The 23525-nt window shown below is 36.4% G+C and overlaps 2 protein-coding genes and 1 long non-coding RNA gene across 13 annotated transcripts in view; 2 read left to right on the forward strand and 1 right to left on the reverse strand.

The window, feature by feature from the left end:
- Positions 1 to 10494, forward strand: part of LOC143259110 (uncharacterized) — a 50588-nt gene extending 40094 nt beyond the window's left edge. Inside the window, exons 3-4 of one of the 4 annotated variants that reach the window (XR_013032916.1) lie at positions 1 to 8743; positions 8920 to 10494. The exon at positions 1 to 8743 is cut by the window's left edge and continues 37746 nt beyond it. This is a non-coding gene — a long non-coding RNA (uncharacterized LOC143259110). The other 3 variants (XR_013032915.1, XR_013032917.1, XR_013032918.1) reach the window with 3 other exon arrangements.
- A 425-nt stretch (positions 10495 to 10919) lies between these two features.
- On the forward strand, positions 10920 to 13735 carry LOC143258921 (uncharacterized). The gene is made up of 5 exons (XM_076519468.1): positions 10920 to 10929; positions 11438 to 11728; positions 11907 to 12097; positions 12551 to 12916; positions 13020 to 13735. The coding sequence occupies exons 1-5, from the start codon at positions 10920 to 10922 to the stop codon at positions 13464 to 13466; spliced, it is 1305 nt and encodes a 434-aa protein (XP_076375583.1). The 3' UTR covers positions 13467 to 13735.
- A 1986-nt stretch (positions 13736 to 15721) lies between these two features.
- dcma (decima) overlaps positions 15722 to 23525 on the reverse strand; it is a 34573-nt gene continuing 26769 nt past the window's right edge. For all 8 annotated transcript variants that reach the window (XM_076519974.1, XM_076519973.1, XM_076519970.1 and 5 more), the window contains exon 6: positions 15722 to 21011. In XM_076519974.1, the coding sequence (XP_076376089.1) occupies positions 20836 to 21011 (176 nt within the window). In that variant the 3' untranslated portion in view covers positions 15722 to 20835. The remainder of the gene's footprint in view (positions 21012 to 23525) is intronic.

Below are 23525 nucleotides of genomic sequence, written 5' to 3' on the forward strand. Positions count from 1 at the left end.
TGTAACATTAATCGAAGCTACTTTGATCTCGTGAAAATAAATATACATATGTCAATAGACACGTCGAAATATTAATTATGAAATAGAATTTGGCAATTTCAAGCTATCATAGGATGCAAAATATTTGCAAGTGTGGCAGAATTTTCTATTTAAAAAAATTGTTTAAGTTAAAATATGCAATAATAAATTTGCTGCATAAGCAATTTGCTTTTGAGAATTGAGTCTCTTCAAATTGTAAATACTGATGCAGTACAACTGAATAAATTCAGTCTTTAAAGTTCATATTTTCAAATAAATTGTTAGGAAAAATTGCATAATAACTGCAACATTTATCTCTAACTGAAACATCACGAATTATGACCACATGACTAATTTGTCCTAATGAAGTAAAAACAAATATATTCAATTAGAAGGAAAAGTCATATATTTATTAAATATCTATGTTCACTTCAATACTTAAATATTGATATAAAAAACAACAGAATTTTATTTCAACTTAAAAGGAAGGATTAATTTTGGTACTTAACAGATTTTCTTTGAGATCTTCATGACTTGGCTGAGAGAAGTCAAGGCAACCAATGCAGCAATTTTCTGCAGCTAGAAAGACGCGTTCGGTTTTGGTTCGGAGAAGATATAGTACTGAAAATTGATAAATGATCCGGTAGTGCATACACGTAACATTGGAAATTGCGTGGCACGCGTTCAACCCGCGACAACGCTTCTCCGTCATTCGTTTTATCTTATCGCGTCGGCCGTGAGTGTCTTCCACGTAATTCAAAATGTCTTACGTCGTATCTGAAGCCGAGAATTCTCACCTCGGATCCGCGAACTCCGCGATCTCAAGTTCAGATAAAACCTCGAGATAGAACCAGTGTGTCCTTGTTTCGCGCGGAATTTCTCCGCTCGCTTCGGACGGCATATCACAGAGAGAAGATTACACCTGCTCGACTGTAAACATCCCTTGTTGCGAACGCGTGTCCGTGGAAACATCGTTCCCAGCAAAAAGTACAGGAACGCACGTAAACACAAATTTTAAAGACATTATTGACATTTGTCGATAGAGCATTCTATTCGATCATGTTCGCATTACAACGGATAAACGAATTCATTCGTGAAACAATCGACCATTGAAACTGTAATTAAGATTGCATAATTATTGAATACAATAATTAGTTCCTCACGACTTCATTCGTTCTATTCTAATGGCTTTTAAGCCATTTGAAGACGCTGTTAATTCATGATAATGGTGACAGTCAGATCATGTAATAATCACGGTCTTAATTAGTCATAGAAATTTTGAATATGCTGCTTATATTCAGCGACTTTAGATTTTATTTCTTACATAACTAATGACTACGTTCAATCGTTACAAAGTTTTTACGTGAACCTGAAGTAATTGATGTTTCCTTGAATGTCTATTTGATTGATTCACTACGGCTCTTTGATTGTATCTGCATTCATGGGCGAACAATCGCCGGATTTTCTAATTGAATCGAAGCGTTGTTTTCCCACATGAAACTGACGATGATCAATCTTAACGTCAAATTTAGATCTTGAAAGTTATCTGATTGAAATCATCAATTGTTTGGACAGCCCCGTGGCTTACGAGGCTTAAGCTTATTGTATCAAGCACCGTATTACAGTATTTTCAAAAGTATAAACTTCGGAAGAAGATTAATGAGATATAAACGAACGCGTATAATTTATTCCCGCTTTGTATAAAAATATTGAAATGACGCTCACAACGCCGTCATTTTGAATGAAGCAACTGACCCTAGCTTCGCTACTTTCAAAACTGTCGACTTTTCTCCCTATTTTTCGACGACTATGTCACGTATAGATCTGCGATCGTTTGCAAAACACTAAAATAGAATGTTAAATTACATGAAAATTTATTAAAAACAGTATTCAAAACACTCATTTGCTTAATTTTCACAAAAAACAACTGTGCAACGCGAAACCTAGTTGGATCATGGACGAAATTCATGAATGTCTGGCTTATTAATATATTATCTGCATTTCCGAGCAACTTTCTGCAACTGCTTCTCATAAGCCTAAAAAGCGATGATCTGTTGTCACCTTGAGTATCTGGTTTTAACATTTCTTAATATAACCCAGCCATAAACGCTGAATGATAGTGATATTGCTGGCTCGCGATCGGCAGTTTATAGCGCCAATATCTGTCACCTTCATTAGCACTGGAACGACCGAGCAGTCAATGTGAGTGACATATTTAGTTTCATGCACGAGCTACAAGTGTGCGTTTTTCTGCTATTTCAAATTGGCTGTCGTTATAGAGTCTTCGCGAATGAATATAATTTCCCACAAAAGCTCGTCGCCTTGGACAATTAAGAAGTAAGAAACAGACCGTTCCATTATTAATTACGTGAATGAATCTCGCGTTCACGATAGGTGTTCTCAGGAATCGACGTTACCATTTCGAAAATCGTGGCCTCGAACGTAGGAAAATGTTGGTTGTCCGTGTACGGTGGCTGCACAAGATCACTGTACCGACAACGCGACGCGAGTTAGTTGCACGGTCACGAACGGACAAGAACAGGACGTACCGACGATATTTTCACCGACGAACCGATGAATACCCGTGCGACTGTCGATCCATTGTTAGGCGACACGGTGCTCCGAGATGTGCGCAATGTTTTAATAAAGCTAGACCCAGTTGTAGATGGCATGCTGGCCTCGAAACCACTGACTAAAGATTGCGATTTCGCGGCAGAAGGACGGCGCGGGGATCGAGATGCCTCCTCCGTCCCCTTCTTCCTTCCGATCGCCTCGCCAAATATTTTATTTGTCACGAGAGATCGCCGATTGTTTGACGAAGGTATCGATAATTATTATTACGTTCACGTTGTCGCGTCGCATCGCACAGCGTGATCAGTACATTGACGCTCGCGTCAATAACTTTTTATCCAAAATAACAACTTTATCATACAATTCTTTTGAAAGGATGTCATCCAGCGAAAATTCATTTCTATTTGAACGGAGGCTAGCTGTTAATCAATCTCAAAGAATTTAATAAAAAAAAATTAAATTACTCTAAAAAAACACTACACTAAAAAAATTAATTAATTTGTAATTGTTCTGTACATACAAATGACCGTTGTGAAGTAGTAATAACTTTTTTGGCTATCCGTGGTCATTATTGATGATGAAAAGGAATACATATAAATGATTGAACTTGTTTCTGGCATTTGACTATTGTGAATGTCTAAATAATGTTAAAATATAAAAGAAATTGCGCATTTGCAACTACTAAGTAAAATAAAATTTATAAGAATGTAGTTTACATAAAAAATGGGAAATAATAAATTTCAAACATACGTAGCGATATGACATGCACAAATTGTAGTACTAAGTACATAAATAATAAAATTTTAGAAAATATTATAAATATATTGTGAAAATTCGAATACGAACTAGTTATTAGCAAAAATTCTAATAATGTTAAAGAATAATATTATATTGGTGGGTTTCAAGAGCTAAATGGTAGTTTCAACCTTTCATCGAATAATCACAATCAGACATTAGAAATTGTACTGTGAACTGATTATTTTGGGAAAACTATAACAATTTTAGAACACAATGCTCAGTAAATATTTAATACCGTTCAGGAGAATATTATAATCGCGAGTTTCGAACTTGCAGGTTTTACGAGCCAAACGATATTTATATATCACACTTAATCACACTTAAAAAGTAAAAATTCTAATATGAACTAGCTGTTAGTGAAAATTATAATAATACTTGGTATCAATGTTAAGCAGTTATTAAATATTTAATATCGTTCATAACAATATTATACTTGTGAGTTTCAACGCTACAGATTTTAGGATGTAAACAGGACACTCGATGAATAATCATAATTTCGATGCAAGAATTATAATAAATTATGTTGATCTTTTACTGAAAATTTTAATAACGATTAAAGCACATGAGAAGCCTTATCCCAATGTATAGTTGTTTAAATAGCAGTTATGTATTGTAAGGCCCAAAGTTGCAGATTTAGGATTTAAGTGATTCTTTTGATGAATATAAAAATACTAATATGTGTATACTGATTGTTTAATGGAAGTTACGACTACGGATTCATGTAAAAATTGAACCTTCAAGAAAATTCTAATAATGTTCAGAGCAGCGTTACAATAATGAATAATAAGTTGCATCGATGAAGATTTCGGAAGTTAAAATGATACTTTCGGTGAATTATTGTAATTGTGACGATGCCGACGATGCGCCACGACACGTGACAAGTTTGCACCTCGATGCTGAACAACACGTTATGAAACATTCAGTAGAATTGCCTTGAGAGTATAATTCGATTTGAAAGGCTAATAATGTGGTATGCTCTCTGAATTGTGAACAACGTATTGTTATACGTTTATTTTCGACGAATCTGCAAAGTAAAAGCAGAAAATAAACTCGAATCTCTACCCTATACTCACGGCGCCGTTTATATACCGAACATGGTGTTATGCTAAAATAATACACGATCCACTTCGATATTAAAATTTATCTAGTTGGAAGGTTCGAAAATCTAAATTTTCTAGTATCTGAAAATTCAAATATTTGACGGCACCAAAGCATAAATATGCAATAACTAACTAAGATACTACTATTTAACAAAACAAGTGCTAAAATATTCAAAAATTCAAAAAAAACGATATAAAAGCTTAATATTAAAGAAAGTTAACTATTTAAAGAAATAAGTATTCGACAAATTATACTGTCGTTTGATGTTTTTCAATCTTCTGATGCGCTAAGCAGTTTGTATTTATTTTGATCTCACAGCTTATAGCATAAATGAATTTCTGAAATTTGAGGGACTCGAAAATTCGCCACTCAAAATTACTTACGCCATGAACTGTGCAAAATTGTATACTAACTCATGATCATTTGCCACTTAAATATGATATTCATATAAAATTATATTTAATCGAAATCTGTATATTCGTTTCTCGTCAAATTATCTTTGATACAAAATATTCTTGCAGCCAAAGAAAGATTCTGTTGGCTACAGTGTAATTCTAAGAAATTTATTGGCTGCCCTAAAGCAAAACAGCCCATGAGGACAATTACAATTGGCCGTCATAGTTACATATAAATTAATTTAGTAACAAATACATCAAAATATGTGATTATAATTGGCAGTCAGAAAGAGAGCATTTTCGTCCTAAATGAAAGGCAACCTGTGACAACGAAAATGTATGCTCGGTGATAGTCAAAGAGAATAGGACGTATCTAGAATTTACTCATGGCAAATATAAAGATCTAACAATTTTAATTGCCAGTTTACACAGAGACCGCGGCAATACAAAGCGATTATTTGAGTGTGGGCGCTTCTGTTCCCTTGATGTAAATTACTTTTGCCATACAGAGCTTATCGTATGCTCGTAATTGTTCCTCTCGATAGCTCATACAAAAAAAAAATGTGGCGTTTCACACCTTTACAACAGTGTACACCTCCAGATGCATAAATGCAGTGGAAGACGTGTAACAGAAAGCCAAAGGAATTGGCCAGTAATAGAAACTGTGTTTATCATATATCACGTCGGTTCTGGGCGTGCGATTAATTATCATGGACTATCATGGACATAGTTTTCGTTGAATTTGTGTGGTGCTCTCTGCCACATGGATTCTCCTTTCCCGTAAGTAGCCGATCCGTCTATTCCATCTCCATCTCCAGTTCCTGGGATCATTTGAAATAACTTTTTCCTTAGCGCAATGAATGACCTCAGGAATCCCTCATTTCCCGAAAATACCATAATTTTGGAACGCTCTGTATATACTGTCTTCGTCCATCCTTTCGACATCCCCGTGTCTAAGGCAGGACTCGCTAGAAAAGCCTTATTGACGAGTCCTCTAGCGGGATCAAGGACGAAACGATTCCCTTTCTTTTCCTCTATATTCCACGATCCTTGCATCATTTATAGCTGAGTCCCTACAATTGATGACCCCGACGTGATGCAAACACGCAGCGCCTTCTGATCTGGAATCCTTGGAGTCCTGGAGGAGACGACTACAACAATAGAGAACCGATATAGATCAACATCAGGGGAGAATGACGTTAACTATATACCTAGTCTGGAACTACACGTAATCCCTCTCGGAGGCGCCTGGACCTTCGAGATCCTGGACCTACGACGTCAACAGACCCGCGGACAGATGCCCTCCCCCCCCCCCCCCATGACGATTTTCCTTGACATGCTCGAGACCATACGAAGTACTATGTCTTTTCCGCGCCAATACATGCAATGCTTTCCTGCGCTGTATGTCGTCAGCTACGCGACATCATCGCGCCCAATCCTCTTCCTGAGAGTTTGACATCAGTCATGGCGATGATCATCGGGATACCGTTAAACGCTGGCAGGAGGTGCTGTAGGGTGCTACCGCCTGCGCTCTTCGCCAGCTGGGTTTTCCTATCCCGCAAGCAGCTGATCCGTCTTAGTTTGTATACTGTCCTTTCATCAACATCCTCACGTCTAAGTGCTAGAAAAGCCTTACTGACAAGTCCTTCTAGCGAGACTAGGTCGAAACGCTTCTCTTTCCTTTTCCTCCATATCCCACGGTCCTTCCGTTATTTACAGCGCTGAGCCCCTACAAATATTTAAAAAAATCGCGGTGACCTATGGAGATACAGAAATTTTTTTTTTCAAATTACAAACTGGCTTCGATGGTTTCGTAACTATATGGTCGTACGCTTGTAGGATGGGAAATGATAAGGAATGACCTGCGATTTCAACGTTATAAATATAAGAACAAAAATTATAGGACTTGCAAGGCAACATTGAAAACTTTTAATTACGAATCTACATTTGGGCATTACTTTTCAATGTGAAGATATTTTAAATTAAAAAAATTACAAAGTTCCAAACTATAAAATATGTAAAAACACAAAAATGTTCATATAAGATTGCTAATAGCGTTCATTGTAAAATATTGACATATTTATCATTACTACTTTCTAAGCATTATGATACAATTTTAAAATATCTGTTGGCGGGTCTGAAGGTAACCGCCACACGTTAAAGCATATTTCGTTAAATACTTAGTTTCAGAAATCTACATTTAGTATTAATTAAAATCGTTTAATATCTGCTGAATAACCTGTGTTTAAATCGATAACAAACATTTTCGTAAATGTTCCTATTAACAAAAATAAGGAAAAGTGATTAACTATTCGTGAACAACTTGAAGAAATTAGAAACACCTTTCGAAGATTACAGGCCAAAAACGATGGTATAACTCAATATTAAAGTGTTTAATGTGAATTTGATCTCAGCAGTAAAATAAAGCTGATAAACAAAGCGAAAATATTTCGTCTGATTACCTTACTTCGTACAAGATAATACATTCGCATTCGATTAAAACACTATTATAATTTCTCGCACTTAGGACAACAAGTTGTCTAACAAGAAAAAATCATCAATTTAATATTGTGTTACACGACATTAAAAGATTATTTCGTCCATTATTTTCGATTGTTATCCTTTATTTACGAATATTTCGACAACATTCTACTTGGAAGTGAATAGATCACATTGATGCAGTCAAGTTTATATTATGGATCTCCGATGAAAACTGAACAGATTTGTCTAAAGTCTCAAAAGCTGGTGTATGAGTTGATTGATTCGCTGTAATTGTGATTGAGATTGAGAAATGAAAAGAAAAACAGTTCCGTTTCGCCGGATTTCACAGCGGATAAAATGAAAAGAGTTTGTTGTATTTTGGAACAACAAAAAATATATGCCAAGTTGATTATAATGGCAGGAGAAATGTATGTCAATTGTTTACATCCAAGGCTATCTAAAATTGCTGCTTGCTCCTCGATTTCTGATTGTAAGTTGTGTTTTCCAATTAACATTTATCAAATTATATACCTTCGTAAATACGTATGCACATAACTATGATTCAAATTTCACAGGAAAATTATTTCATTATTTAATTTTAATATAGTGTGACTGACACAACCGACAGCGCGATCATTACAATCCTGAGAGATTTTAGAAAAATTTATGTGACAAGGAGAAAAACTCAGAGTTGTAGTATATAAAAGTTAAAGCGGGATTATCATTATGAGAACAAATAAATATAAATAAATTGATAGATGACTCAGGATATAAATTTTGATGTATTGGTGTTCCAAATCATTGCTGATAGACTAATAGTTTTCGTTGCTGCTTTTTTATTGCATCTCTAAGATTATAATAATACAAGGAAGTAAGTCGACATTTACATATTATTCAACATTAAAGATATTTTAGTATACTAACATAACTTTAGATTAAAATTAATTAATTACGAAATCAAATAGATTTAATTCAACGTAACCATCGCAAATAAGATAATAAACTAAGATTCCAGGTTAACTATACATTCTAGCTTTAAAAACTTTAAGTTGTTCCAGTAATTGGGATTTATTAGATTTCAGGATTTTTAGGTGTTTTAATTACTTGCAGAGAGTTTACTACAATGTACGTGACAAATATACCAGTTTACCGTTTGACACAAAAACTGAATATATCATATTTAGGCGAAGATCAGTAACTATGAATAAAATGTTTGAATAAGGAGGAAAATATTGAGGAATTCTCGATGACATAAATTTAACAAAAAGTTAGCATGAAAGTTTGAATTATATGAAAGATAACGTTTATTTTATCTCTGCATATTCTTATTTAAGAAAACGTAAGATAATAAACAAGCAGTGGTTAAGAAATAATAAGCAGTAAGTTCAAATTATTTATTTGTAAATTTAGTATACAATATCAATTAATGTACACATGAAAATATCAATAATTGTGGTATACAATTGTCATCTATATAATTGATGAATTACTAATGAAGTCTCAAATTTAAGAACATTCAGTTCTTACTTTTGTTAAGAATTTTCGACTGTTCCAGGGAGAAATAACTCATGGGAGTTTCAGTTATCTAAATAGTATCCATCGAATCAAATTTTTCAGTAGTGCGAAGTATCAACCATAAGGAGAAAAAATAGTAGGCAAATGTTCCCTTGTATTTCGGTAACATCTAACAGTGTCAGTTTTCGATGTGTTTTGATGTTGCGTGACGTTTTGAATTTTTATTTGTATTATTTAAATAATGTACGTACGTCTCAACTGGCGATGAAATCTGCCGTTGACAAGTCGGAGAATCGATGAGCACGGTGCATGAAACTTAAAACATAATGCGGAATATCAAAGATCCGAGGAAAAAGAATCACAGACAGTTTGGTTGGTTATATAAGGTTCGTCAATGAGGAAGTAACAAAAATTCTACTTACAATAACATAGTTTATAGTTTAACAATTAAACTTTATATGAATGTACATATTATATATGTTTTCATAATTGTTACAATTATTTAATCCTATTATTCGAACTCTAACACGTAAATATTGTTTTGAATGGAGTTTTAAATCGCACTTATCACGACCAGTATTAGTATAGCTACTAACTATAATTAGAGTCCGTATTTTAAAGTCTTCCTACTTTTAGCATTAATAATAAAAACCAGAGTTTCTTCCAAACAAGCAAGAATTTTCGTTTCCCTTGCTACTTTTATACGACGGTTTGTAATTTTTTAGCTAATCAAATTTCATTTCCAAGCAATTTTATAGAGTGGAGTCAAATATTGACAGAATAGCAAGAAAATATTTCCAGATTCTTCAATCCTTTTCGTAGAAAACGAAATCGTTTGATTATTCTTCGAATTTGTTCTAGTATAATACTTCCAAAAAGGTATTTTTGCTTACTATAAATGATGCAACATTAATTAAACATTAAGATTAGAATAAACGTTTCATTCTTGAAATATTCTTAACTTCATGGTAAGTTATTGCTGATCTATTCTATACATTTTGCACGTTCTTCAAAGTGTTATGAGAATGCTTCTTTTTCGTGTCACTAAAGTAGGAAGACACCCTAATGGAATCCTTTGAATGTCTCAAACTGCTTCTGGTTCTAGCGTACCAAAGGTTTGGTGTCGCCCCCCCCCCCCGATTTTATTGTGTAATGTTAACCTTCTCCAACAAGGTATTGTGTGCGCAAAAGTCATTGAAACCGCTGCCCGCCATACAAGCTCGTTTTAGAGGGAAGTGTTTGCGATTCTGTGTGGACCGAGTGGGTTTCAAACATTGGTCGCCTATACTGAACAGTATAGCCGAGAATCGGAGTCTATTGAAAATCAAAGTCTATAGTCGAAGCATTTGTCGAAGGATACGAGAGAAAGTGAATACGGAGGAGAAGCTTGAAAGATTATGGTAATTGCGGTGAAGGACCCGCGAAAAATACAAATTTTGAAATATCGACTAGCAGATACAATGACATTAAAAAGCAAACAAATCCCATTGCGTCTTCTTGTTAGAATAAGAAACGCGTGAGTGTTGCATAGAATTAAGGTACTGACAGCTTATAATAGTTTTGTAGAAAATAAATTGGAAAGGATTTTTGAATGTTTTGCTTCCCCAAGCTTAAACTTAGCACGTTCTTCTCTCACTTTGAATGTTTCTTATGTTACATATGAAAAGGCCGATTGAAATATTCGAGAAATACAAGTACATTTATATTGTTCTTCCAAGAAATTAGAATATTTTACGATAAGTTGTAAGGTTTCTCATATCTATCGGAAAATTACATTTTATAATCGTTCGTTACGTCTTTGAATTCAGTGTTTGACTTTTCTGTATGTAAGAAACGAGGGTGATTTGAATTAAGCTCATCATTGTTTTTATTCGACATTAATTGTAATATGTATACCTCATAGAGTCGAAGTTCACTCTGGGAATCTACATTTGGTTTTCGTAGATAGTTGTAATTATTAAAATCGACCATTTCACGTGCAACATTTCAATGTTCTTACGGCCAAAAACCTTTTGTGTAGTAGAAACGTATCTCTTATAAATGGCACAAAGTATATGAAGTTTCTAATAGGAGCTCGGAATCCTGAACCAAATGCTGAAAATCAATTCAACTGGTTCCAACCAGAGGTAGTATAAAATATAATAAATTTAATCACCAATTTCAGTAAGAATTAAATTATTGTTACAAACTAATTTCACATTACGTAGTTACATTCCAATATAAGAAAATCATATATTATCAGAAACCTGCATTGCATCTTTCAATTACGAAACAGGATTATTTAGAGCTTGTCCAGATCTTTCCATTATTAAAACATACGTATACCCTCGGAGCTGTAAATTATCCAAAATTTCTCCTATTTCACACAAATTGCTACACATGAGGTTCACTAACCCTGAACCCTTTAGCTTCCTAAAAAAAGAGATACCGCCGTTTGGTTTTTCGGATACTACTCGCAGAAAGTTTAAGCTTGCAGGTCGCATCGCTTGGCCCAACGAAGGATAAGGGAAAGTTTGGCAAAGAGGATGAGGACTGGAGGAAGGGAGTGCGATGTTGAGGAGGGAAAGGTTATACAACCAGCGATGGCAAAGACAATGGAAGACGAGAGTTTCGATCGTCCAGGCGATGCGGAAAGGATCGAGTGTGGCCAATCATTTACACGAACTTCCTGTTGCGCTGCCTGATCGATTCCGTGGCGATCTGCGTGAGGGATTCACCGAGGATCATCTCGATCACCATCGATGGGATCCCGCTGTCCTCCAAGTACCTGGACATCCTTTGCACCGGGCTGAGGAACAACCAAAGGCTCTCCTATCTGTCTCTAAAGAAATGTCGGATCGGTGACGTCGGTTAGTATTATTTTCTGCCTTCAGAATACAAAAATACATATTTTCATTTAGTTTACGTAACGTTCGTCTGATTCTGGTACAATATTTTCGCATCTTTCTCCTCCTACTTTTGTGGACTATGTTTCGTTGTGTGTTGCATTCGAAGTACGTTTTTAGTTATTATATTTTTCTTTTCTAGGCTGCAACATGCTTCTGGAGAGCTTGGCGAACAATCCGAACCTCCGTCTCCTGAATCTGTCGGGATGTCGTCTGACCAGCGAAAGTGGCGTTAGTCTATACCTGTTCCTGAAGAGGAGGAGAGCTGACCTGCTGCAAAATGTGTGGACCGAAACTTCTGATCGGTCTCGCGAATGCAGTCCTGTTAGGAAGGTGAATAGGTTCGAATGATGATTAGTGAAGTTGATTAGACAAACTTTAAAATTCGGCACATTAAAACGTTGCGTTGTGTTTTACAATTATTAATACCGATATGTGGGTGACGAAATTATTTGTTCAGATTTGAAAATTAATTTTTACGCTAATCTATTACATCTTTCTTATCCTATTAATGAAAGAGGAATTAATGTAATACAACTTTACCTTGCAATTTTTATATGTTTCATTGAATAAAATATTTTAATTTTATCAAATTTTTGTGGACGTTGACGTGGCAGTCAAAATGTTAACGATATCTCTGGTAGATTAAAGAAATTCGATAAATCAAACCATGAATATTTGTAACTAAGAAAATAGTTCGTATATTGGATGAAAATGATAGGAATATACGTTTATACATCTAAAAATTTACACAGAACTGTAATGCCATAATAATGCTTGTTCCAGGCACTAGGGTTCCGCACACTGATTTTGAATCACAATCCAAAATTTGGCGAGAATGGCGTACGGCAGTTAATGTATGCGGTCAAATTCGACTGTTGGTTGAAATCGTTGAGCCTTAAGCGGTGTGGGGTGACGAAACAAGGCGCGGAGGATATAATTAATGTTCTGAAATTCAACAATGTTTTGACAAGGGTGAATCTTACTGGAAATCGCATTTCCATTAATACCTTTAAAGTACTTTGGAAGCTTTTGAACAAAAGAAGAGAATCTACGGAAAGCAAACTATCGAAGAAACGATTTTTCGTGAACTGGAAGAAAACTTCATTGAGATCCGTATCTAATAACGAAGAACAATCAACGTTTAAAACAGTACGTTTCTCACTTTTTACTATTAAACTACACGTTTTTATTCACACGGAATGAAATGAAAACGTTCATGAAGTTCATATTGTATATCTTATTATTTGTTCAGGGGAGATGTCATCGAAATTTATCGAGAATTTGTCTGCAGAGGAGATTTCCGAGAATTCAGGAGAGACCGAAGCAACTAAAGGAAATGAAGAATATGAAGAAAGAATCCGCCTTGAAGATGAAGAAGAAGGACCTACGTGTCCTCGAATGCCAATTATTGGACATAATCGATTCCAATAGGAAGTTAATGAAAGAATTGACGAATAACAAAGCGTTGGTGGACACTGAACTACAAGAACGGTCAAAAACAGAAACCGAGATGCAGAAGGTGTCGTTGCAATTGTACGACCTTAGGAGCAAAGTTATAATGGTGAATTGTCTTCGTTCACAGCTCAGTTACGAACACCAGATACTACAAAAGAGTTTCCGGTATATTTTTGAGAAATTAGGAAGTCTGACCACTCAAAAACGTTCTGAAATTGAGATAATGGAAACTGGAGATATGTAATAGAAACCAGCAGAACGATTATTTTCATGGTCCCTGCAGGAAGAGAATGACGAATTGTAAGAAATAAAAAATTGTGAATGCAGTAGATTCATGATACGACGATGAATCTACCGATAATATATAATTAGATATTGATAAATAATGTACGCTTAAGGTTTCTTTATGTAAACATATTGTAATAAAGCTGATTCGTTTGGCGAATGTCAAAGTATGCTTTGTCATTTAAGAAAAATGTTTTAAAGGATTCAAATAAAAATAATTCGATTGAAGTTACAAAGAATTAAAGTGTTTTTCATGATCCCTAGACATTTGTTTTGAACCATCCATTTGAGCATTTGTTCTGCTGTGCTACTAATCGTTATGTGTGGCAACGACGAGGGCGACACAGAAATGGTATTGGGGTAATAGCATTCGTAGATAAGAAAAATACAAATTATACGTACTACATGGGTAGTACTACACACTACTACTTGACCTAGCATCCAATGTAAATTTTTGTCACCCAAAATTGGAGCTTCAGAAGCCTTGTTACCATTTCCGAGTCAGTCCTTACGGGCACAGAAGAACTTCGACTATCTCCTCCAATAATAGAATTCTTTATTGTCAAAACACGTTTACAGGTAATTAGCTTAATCTAAAGCAACCCGTATGCGAAACGATCTACAACAAAAATCAATAAAAACTTAATCTAACACTGCCACTAATTAACTGTTTTATTTTCCGAACATTCGTGTAATTCTGTTTACTTCGGATACCAGAGGTTCCGCTGTATTTTAGAAATTTGCGTAAGACCTCCTTATAGCTGCTCCTGGTTTAGCTTGTAAGACGTTCCAAGTCTCCTCAACTGTACCTTGTGCCAGTTTTTGGGGCCAGGGTGCAAGGGACAATGGTTATCGGTATGGAGAATGTTGCCTTGGATCATCGTTTCTCTTTGTGAAGCGTTAGGTATCGGTATCTCTGAGGCTCTAAGTGCATCGCAAGTATTATATGCGTCTTGACTCGCGGACCTTTCTGCTCTGATTGTGAATCTGCTCGTGAATCGGAGACTTCTTCTCTGTTCCACTTTTACTTCGCAATAATTACTTGACATTTACTGCGTGCGCGTGCTTAGTTAAATAAATCGTCGTTGTAAAAATGGGACCCAGAGGTAATACCGATTTCGTTCTGACTCCCTTTTAAGTCTCTAAAACCGCAACCTCTTCGCGGTGAAATCTGGGCGATTGATATCCTCGCATTTGTAAACTATAGGTATTCAATCTTACATCGCTATTCGCATTTAAACGGTGTTCTAATACCATTTAGTCTTACATTTATAACATGTTTATTAAAATCATTCATTGAAATTTTTGAAATATAAAATGTTATATTTTATAAGTGTCATTCTCATTGTTTGAATAAGCGTGCCACACTAATTTTTGGCTTTCAAATCACAGAACGTGCCGTAATACAAATGAGGTATATAAAATACTCGATTATTATTAAGAAGCTTAAATTTTGAAAATGTAGATAACGCAGAAATGTTAATGGGGTTTTAGGAGCCCCATTTTTGGATGACACAAAATACATTGGCTACTAGGTCTACTTCTATATCTCGACTGTGCCTACACCTCGTCTGTGCCTATACCCCGTTTCTGCTAGCACTATTCCTATATCCCGTCTGTGTTGCAATGTCTGTGCGGAATTTAAGTATATAAAATGTATTCCCTGTCGATAAAAACAAGTAGTTCGAGCCTTTTGTCGCTACGAGGATTGTACAACCCTCTTGGCTAAGTTTTCTTTCACACTAAGCGACGCTACTATCAATGTAAATAATATACACTAGCAAAAAAGATAATATTTTAATACTTTCTCATTGTCATTTTATAACTTTTAAAGACTCGGATGAATGTTGAAACAACGCACTTCATAATAGATGGATTATGATTCGAAAACAATTATGATAACATGCTTGAAATCCATAGATAGCAATTGGTTGCTCAGCAGAATAAATGCTCAAATAAAAGAGTTGCAAAAAATGATTTTGTCATGACTTCGTATGGAAATCTTGAAGCTTTTCGGATCTTAAAAAAAAAATTAAGGTTTAGATTGAACTTCGTGCTACATGAATTGTGATTTCAAAATAATGAAAATGACACACTGAAAATCCAAGGTATCCAATGAAATATTAGTCGTCGATAGTCCAGCAGCTGCTCTCAGAGTTTTCTAAAGTTGCTTCTTAATTTCAAGGTAACACATAAGTAGATCTGCGTCCGGTATTCTGTAGTTACAACTGCAGTTTATTTCTCGAAGATCAAGATCAAGATATTAATGTTACACACGTACACATAGATCATCCGTTTATTACTTCCCAGATATGATGTGATTTGCGGTGTATTTCTCTGTGAAACGAGCGGCGCAACGCTGGAAAGAGTTTGCTAATAATTCAAAGCAAAAATCAGTGGTGCGAAAACATTTCTTTCTGCGATCATAAAACACGCGCGTTCTCGTGATCAAACCTAATCGTGTCGTCGCAATCGAAATTGTGACGCGTTCCACAATGAAATCGTCGTTGTTCACTTTTACACTTTGTTCGAGCTTTCGCTCGGTTGATGTCGCGATCTGAACGTCCAATTTCAACCACCGCGCCGATCGTTTCGATTTTCGCACGCTCGAAAATAATGCGTCCCTTGTAACAGGATACGCATCATTCGATTCCCACGCGGAATCTGATCATTTTGCGTCGACTGCGAACCACGTGCTACAACTGAAGGGTTCTCTAATTCCCGATTCAAATGTACACAACTTAATCGACATGATGTCGTTATTAATCCTCGGACGGCGGTACGGCATCGGGGTTCTCTCTTTTGGGCCCAGCGTTTCAAAGGCATCGTTTAATTCCTCAACGTCTGAAGACTAATTTCGTTTATTAGCTAGTTAGACTTAATAAAATAAGACTGAAGAAGTTGAAAAATATTCTGAAACATAGGCTTGATAGCTTATGAAATCGTCAAGAACATCCGTCTTCCGAGGGTTAACAATTTCTGATAGCGTTAACGCTAGAACTACCGGTACTGAATATAGGGCTTCTGAAATATTTTATAAAAATTACAAGATCCTGAAGATCAGGAATTCAGTAAAACGAATTTGTGTAATTAACACTTGGTTGGCGTGACCCGGGTCCATTTTGATCCAGCATTTTAAAGGCATCGCGTAGTTACACAGCTCCTATTAATTCATTTCAATTGATAGTTGTGCGATTAGCTAGAAGAACAAGGTCAATGGATCTGGATAAAGTACCATTGAAAATATGTTTAAGAAAATTGATGAACAACTGCTTAGATAGAGTTAAACATTGTCATCTGTACAAACATCAAAATTGTCCGCCCCCTGAGTGTTAATAACTTTTTAGCTTGAATAGTCGTGAAGTAAAGAACTCGAAATGTGTCATTCTGCTCCGGTAGTTCTAGTGTTGATCAGAAAGCATTGTTGGGCTATGATGTTAAAATTATAGTATTTTTACCGATCCCATTGGCACGCTGAAATTAGCATAAATGCTGGTGCTCGCTGAACGTATCCGAAAATGTTAACATGCTGTGCGTGTCTATGCTATAGCATACTTAGCGTTGCGTCGGGGGAATGACGATGAGTTAGTTTCTATCCATAGTTGTGGAATGGTAATCACACATATATAGGGTGTCTAGCGTGTCACGGAGTCGCACTATTGCTCAGAAGTCGTATGCGATCCATTTAATCGCAGTTGAAAGCAAAAGTTGCAGTAATAGATTTATTTGCTAGAAAAATAATCTGATACAACGAGTTCGAGTAACAAAGACACCCCGTGTATGCATTACTCTAGACACCCACACACATTTATCTCTTAATTTTCGCAACATTCATACACTGTAATATATACGATAATACTTAATCCTAAAATAAACCATGTATAGAACTATCTCGTTCGTTTGCGATTCGAGCGGAGCACGTGTTTCCATCAGAGTTTCGATCGAGTAAATATTAGAACTAGACTGCAAAGAGTTTGTACAGATTTAATTCGTTATAGGTTCATCCTCGAAGACTTAGAAACAAATTTTCTTCGTCGATGATGCTTACGAACATAAAAATAAGTCTATGTTGGTCCTCGATGGAAAAGTTTAAAGAAGGCAGCTCATGTAACTATGTAACTGGCAAATTGATTTTTCTGTACATGGAACAGTAATACTATATTTGGAGAATGTGAGTCTAAAGTTTCATTGAGAGTGTTAAAGTTATAAGAAGGTGAGATCTAATCGCAATAATTTTGCGATAATTACTTACAATATTTCTTTACGAAAAAATATTTTCCAGTTTTCAAAATACGTGTTAATAAATAATAATAAATCTATTGTTAATAAATGATAATAAATCGGAAAAGTTTTTTACAAAGGAGTCCTGAAAATTGCCTCATTCTGAACGTGCTAAACGTGTTACCTCCCTTAAGATACTTCGCTGTCATCACAAACGAGCGACACGCGTCTTCGTGTTGGTCCACTTACGACAATACTCGACTCGTTAACATTTAATTTGATTGGCATTTAGTGATCTACTTTCCTGTAATACTTTAAACCGTGTGCGCTCAAAGTTCGAGATCGTGTACCTCCGATGTTAATTACTTATGCATTAACGCTCTCCGTGCTCGGCCCTTTCTGCGTGACTTTTCGCCCAGGTCACGTAGCCTTCTCGCTAAAAAAAAGTCAAGTAATTTTGTCACGTACTAACAACGGAAACGTCGATTTTTCTTAACAAAACTGTGCGACATATATTAAACCAATACACATACATATCTCATTTTACGCTTGTAGCACCTTCTCTTAGCATTTCATTTTCAAAGAAGAAATTTACAAAGTTGATTATTTATACATTGGTAAATTGAGTCGATGACGAGGATTATGGAACAAAGTCGTAATAATCGACAATTAAATTTATATTAATTCCATGCCGTTTCAGTCTGTGAGTGTAGCTGTATAAGAGAATGAATATTTTATTGAATAAGTCAATTTGATCGATCTTATAGTATTTGTTGCGTTAATACTGAAAATTCTCAATGACTAGGAGAGTTGTTACAGATGCGACACGGAATGTATTTGTTTTTATTTCGTATTAGCGATCATTTCATCGTTTCACAAGAACGCGAGGAATGCGCATAACGGAGCGAAAATAAACTGTTAATTAGAAAATCTAATATAATAGTAGTGAAATTGGACCGTACTAAAATATGAAACATAATACTAATGCAGTATTGAATTGATTGCGAAACTAAACGTAAACGTGAAACAGCATCGAAGTACGATCTCAACGTACACAGAGACGATCAAATGACGTTACATCGATAACAATGATACCTAACATCGATCCTCTCATCTCCCATAAATACATTTTGATATTGTTTAATGATGCAGATCGTAGGGTGGAAAATATACGATAATACAACTGCGGACGTCAATGCGTTTACAATTTAAGTTCAATGCAAGAAATAAATAATTTAAAAATGCGTCACAAGTACCGTATACAAATGAGCCTTACGGAATAAATTGTAGTTATTTCCGTGAATACAACTTTGACCTAAATTTTGTATAAAACAGCCTGTACAAAACGGTAATTTGCATGAACATCCGCAGCGTGGCGTCAATTCAACCCTGAACGATTCCGTAGTAAATGAAATTCTTCTTTTAAAAAAATATGTTCGTTTTACTGAAACGTATGTATATATGTATATATATATATTTATTTATTTATGCATATATTTATATATTTATAGATCTGTACTTACGAGCTAAATAAAGCTTGTGTCAGGTTTTCGTCAACTAACCGTCTAGTTGATCGTTACGTTTGATTATAAAACGAGGTGGTTGTCAAACGTCGACGAACGATTTTCATTAGTATTTCTTCGCCTCGTTCTCTCTCTTAAGGTGTCCGTAGCACATAGTAATGAAATTAAAGAAGTTCAATTTACTCACCATAATTCCAAAACTTTTAAATAAATTAAACATTACCCGGAAGCTTCATGTATCTGAAAAAACTCATACGAAACGAGGAACTCTCGAAGAATAGTCCAGTGAACATTACAGATACAATCCTCATCCTTCGATCGAATCCATGCATTACTAAATCTTACTTTAATCCTTCACAGTACTGTTCGATTCAAATTTTCTAAGGAATAAAATTGATTTCCAGGTACCGATTCAGTAATTATAAATATTGATTATATTAATCGAGTTCTGATCATTTTCAAGTCAATTTTGGAATTCCATTGAAAAGTTACTCTTACCACAGTGTTTCACTTCATCAAAGAAGAAATTTACAAATTGAATTGATCACCTTTTTAACATATTCATTTTTCACTGTTGCGTCAATTTGGCTAAAAGACAAATTCAGTTGAGACGAACTGATCATGATCAAGATAATGACGTAGTCGTCGAGCTGTGAAAAGAAAAGAGTTGGAAATTTCTCAACAGTGTTCACAAGGTCCCATTCCTGCGACTACTGAGCAGGCACCTCGGTAGATGGTTTCAGGGAGGAGACGGTGGGACACTATTCTCCTTTCGTTCTCTTCTTATTGATCAGTTTTCTCTCCCCTCGTTTCCTCTTTAAAACCATCAGTAGCTTAACAAAGCAGAGTAGAAGGTTCTAGGGAGGTACTCGTAGAACCGAGTAGAGTCTACTCTCTGCCAAACGACATTCTCCCTTCTTTGATACGTGTACCCCCTCTTTTAGCACTGCTTGCCCTTTATTGACTGCTCCTCCACTGACTTCTCCATCAAACCAGCCACTCTGCTTAGCCATGCTTTCTACCTTGCCTAGTTGGATAATATGATCATCGCTCGCTCGTGTCCTCCTTTATGGTTTTGGTTCTTCAGTTGACGCTCGAGTATCCAAGGATGTGCTGTGGAGAACTGAGAAGAAGTCTCACATGGTGCAGGTGCCAGAGTGGAGGCACGGCCTGATCCGACTCGTTGACACCTCAGTCAATAGCGAAAATAAATGTTCCCAACGTGTCCACTCAGGCCCCGCTCCTCCCACGAGTTTTCTTTTCAGTTCTTCATAATACAGCATTCCCTTGTCATAGATTATGCCTCTTTTTAGGACCCCATCATGGTGCAACCAATATGACCCATCTTTACCCCAGAAAATAGGAAACGGTGTAATAGGGTGTAATAGGATTTAATAGGGTCCCGTTACGCATTCTGAATGACGACAACGAGGGAACACTGCACTTTAGGAGTCTGTTCGTTAGAGGATCGATTCGTTCCAGTAAAAATTGAACCGAAAGCACCCGGTTAAGTTTCGACGATCGCGTCGAAGGAAACGAGTTACGCGTTCTATTGGCTGGCAAACGCTCAACGTGCCGATCGGTTCAAACGTAGTTGGTTCTTGCGGTGCAGCAGAAGAGATTTAACGCGCCGCGAAAGTAGGACGATTGTCTGGCGGATCTGTTGCTGGGCCTGCAGTTGCTTTGATTCCAGCGATGCGTCCTCCATCCGTTGCCTCGGTTCCCTCGGCTTCCCAGATTCTGCAGGGCCGTGAACTTCTCTGCAAGCAAAGAGAGAATACCGAGATTTCGTTAAGTACGTTCCGCCCTCGAAAAGACAGATTATCGTTTCAGAGGCTGAAGCGCGGGAACGGGCTTTTCAATGCTGTTGCGCTGTTAGGATGTATTTAAATCGGAAAATGTCTCAGAAACGCAATTTCGGATCGTTCTACTTGATACAGTCCAATGAATTTAAACCCACTATATTTTCCTGTTGTGAAGCCGCAGAGCCTGTTAGGACTTCTTATGATGCTAAGACGCTCAGTGGTATCTTTTCCCAAAAAGATGGCCATAATTCAAAACTTCATACGATTTTTATAAAAATCGGTACCCCATATGTCTTCGAATTTGAACGTGTTATAAAAAATGCAAAATTCGATATGGAAAATTAGACATTACTGACATAAGCATTGGTGTCAACTTGTTTTTTGTGAATATCAATAATTTTCTGATATATCGTTATAATTATATAGTGGGAATAGAAAATTTCGCATGACAATCATAATTTCAGTACCTTTAACGTTATTCACATATCGCATTCATTTTACGCCAAACTTCGAAAATTACATTGTGACTAACCTTTTGGAGAGAAGTATCACTGTACAATGTTGTCGGTAGATATTCAAATCAAAATTTGTTACTATCAGCAGTCAAATTTTGCAATCAAATCAATTTGGATCATTCTATCTGATGCTTATCGTCGTCATCTTCGTATCATGTTACAGCACTGTCGGTGATAGAAATCAAAATCAGAAACTGTTACAAACACACGTTTGTCAACCACAAATTATTCTTCAATTCTTTGCAATAATCTAGGTCATATAACACGAAACCCCATGTGCCAATTAGTTCAGTCACAATTCTAACGTCTAAAGAAATTCCCATTTGCTGAGAAACCTCGCGAAAACCCAACCACCCCATCCCAGAATTTATTCTATCAGTATTTCTCTTTTTCCTTCTCGCGGAAAATATCCTGGAACTTTTAAATTGATTTCAGAGAGTCGAGACAGAAGTTATTTATCGTATAATATCGACACACCAGCGGCTCCCATCGTTGTTCGTCGAGGACCAGCCACCGCGCGTTCCGAACGGGATGTATTATTTCGCAATTGTTTGATGTCAGCCCCGTTAAATTGTTCGGCCGAATGGTTGGTCTCTTCAGCGGGTAATTAGTTAATGGAGGGTAATTTTGCTCGTCCGAGCCGCGGACAAATACGTCGCTAATTGAGGGGAATTTTCTTCGGCAGTTAAAAAGCCGATTGTTCCCGGATTGAAGACGGTCCGCGACGTTACGGATCGTTTCTACACTATCTGCCTTCTTTTATGGGGGCATCTTTTTGTACCTTAGTGCAGATTAATGTATAATTGCGCGGCGTACGATGAATACGAATAAAAATATAATTGAAAGAGTCGGAAGAAACTTAACTGTGATATACTCTATGAAAGTATAGCACACATTTCCCATTAACGTTCAATTAACTATATGGCATGGACGGCATTAATTGTGTTATTCGCGAGTATAATAGAAGCAAGACATTTATGCCCTCCCAACTTCCGCGAACAACAGTGCAAATTACGTTCGCGTTATTCGATATCCTGCAGCAAGGATGTCACCAGAGGTTATTTCGAAGACGTCACCGTGTCGATGCATGACCGTCCCCAGGATCGTCATCGACGGAAAAGCATCGTTGTCAGAGAAACGGAACATCGATACTGACGAAATATATGCTTTAACGAGCATCAGAAGCGCAGGAGAGACGCGGCAAAATGCCGGATTCTCGCTTTTGCTTCGCAGAGCTAGCTGGCAAAGGCACGAAAAATTATCGGGCAAATTGTAGCGCGACGAGTTCCGAGCTTTCGCGAGAGTGAAATATCCTCGCCATTAGCCAGACAAGCTCCGGATCGTAATACCGTTGCAACGGGATGGAAAGCGGAAAAATCATGCGACTCGAAGCACGATGAAAGGAGGGCTTAACACTTCCGACGCGGCGACCGCGATAAATTGCGACGCCTAAGGGTTGGTTCCCACCGGCGTTCACGCGGGGCTGAAAGAGTTGAACACTTTTTGAAATGCTGTTTTCGTGTTGCAGGAAATACTGTGTTTCTACTGACAGCTGCGTCTGGATGGGTCTGGATTAAGTCTGGTTGGGTTCTAATTTTGAATCTCTATAACGGTGCAATAATTTTAGCAAAAAAAGAATCTCAATAATCAAAAGAATCTCTTCAATAGGGGGGCTAAAATAAATCCTCTTACTTCTTTGCTTTGCAAGAAAATTGCAAGAAAATTGCAAGAAAATTTATAATATTTCTGCAATGTGCAATATATTAGCTCATCTTATAAGGAGTGAGAAATTCCTTTGCTATTTTCTGCAAGTTGATATACAAATACGTAATCACTATTAACCTTTCATATACTGTCGCACGTGTTGTGGAAAGTGACGAAGATTACAATAGCGACACACATATTTCTTCATAGCAAGCTAATGCATTCGTCTATAAAGTTTCAAACTTTATAT

The sequence above is a fragment of the Megalopta genalis genome, chromosome 3 (genome assembly GCF_051020955.1).
Source record: "Megalopta genalis isolate 19385.01 chromosome 3, iyMegGena1_principal, whole genome shotgun sequence".
Taxonomy (NCBI): Eukaryota; Metazoa; Arthropoda; class Insecta; order Hymenoptera; family Halictidae; genus Megalopta; species Megalopta genalis.

What these genes read in the sequence shown, in the direction of transcription:
- LOC143258921 (XM_076519468.1), top strand. An exon ending in ATGTCGGATCGGTGACGTCG is followed by an intron (nt 11,729 to 11,906) that starts GTTAGTATTATT and finishes TTTCTTTTCTAG; the next exon opens with GCTGCAACATGCTTCTGGAG. An exon ending in AACAATCAACGTTTAAAACA is followed by an intron (nt 12,917 to 13,019) that starts GTACGTTTCTCA and finishes TTATTTGTTCAG; the next exon opens with GGGAGATGTCATCGAAATTT.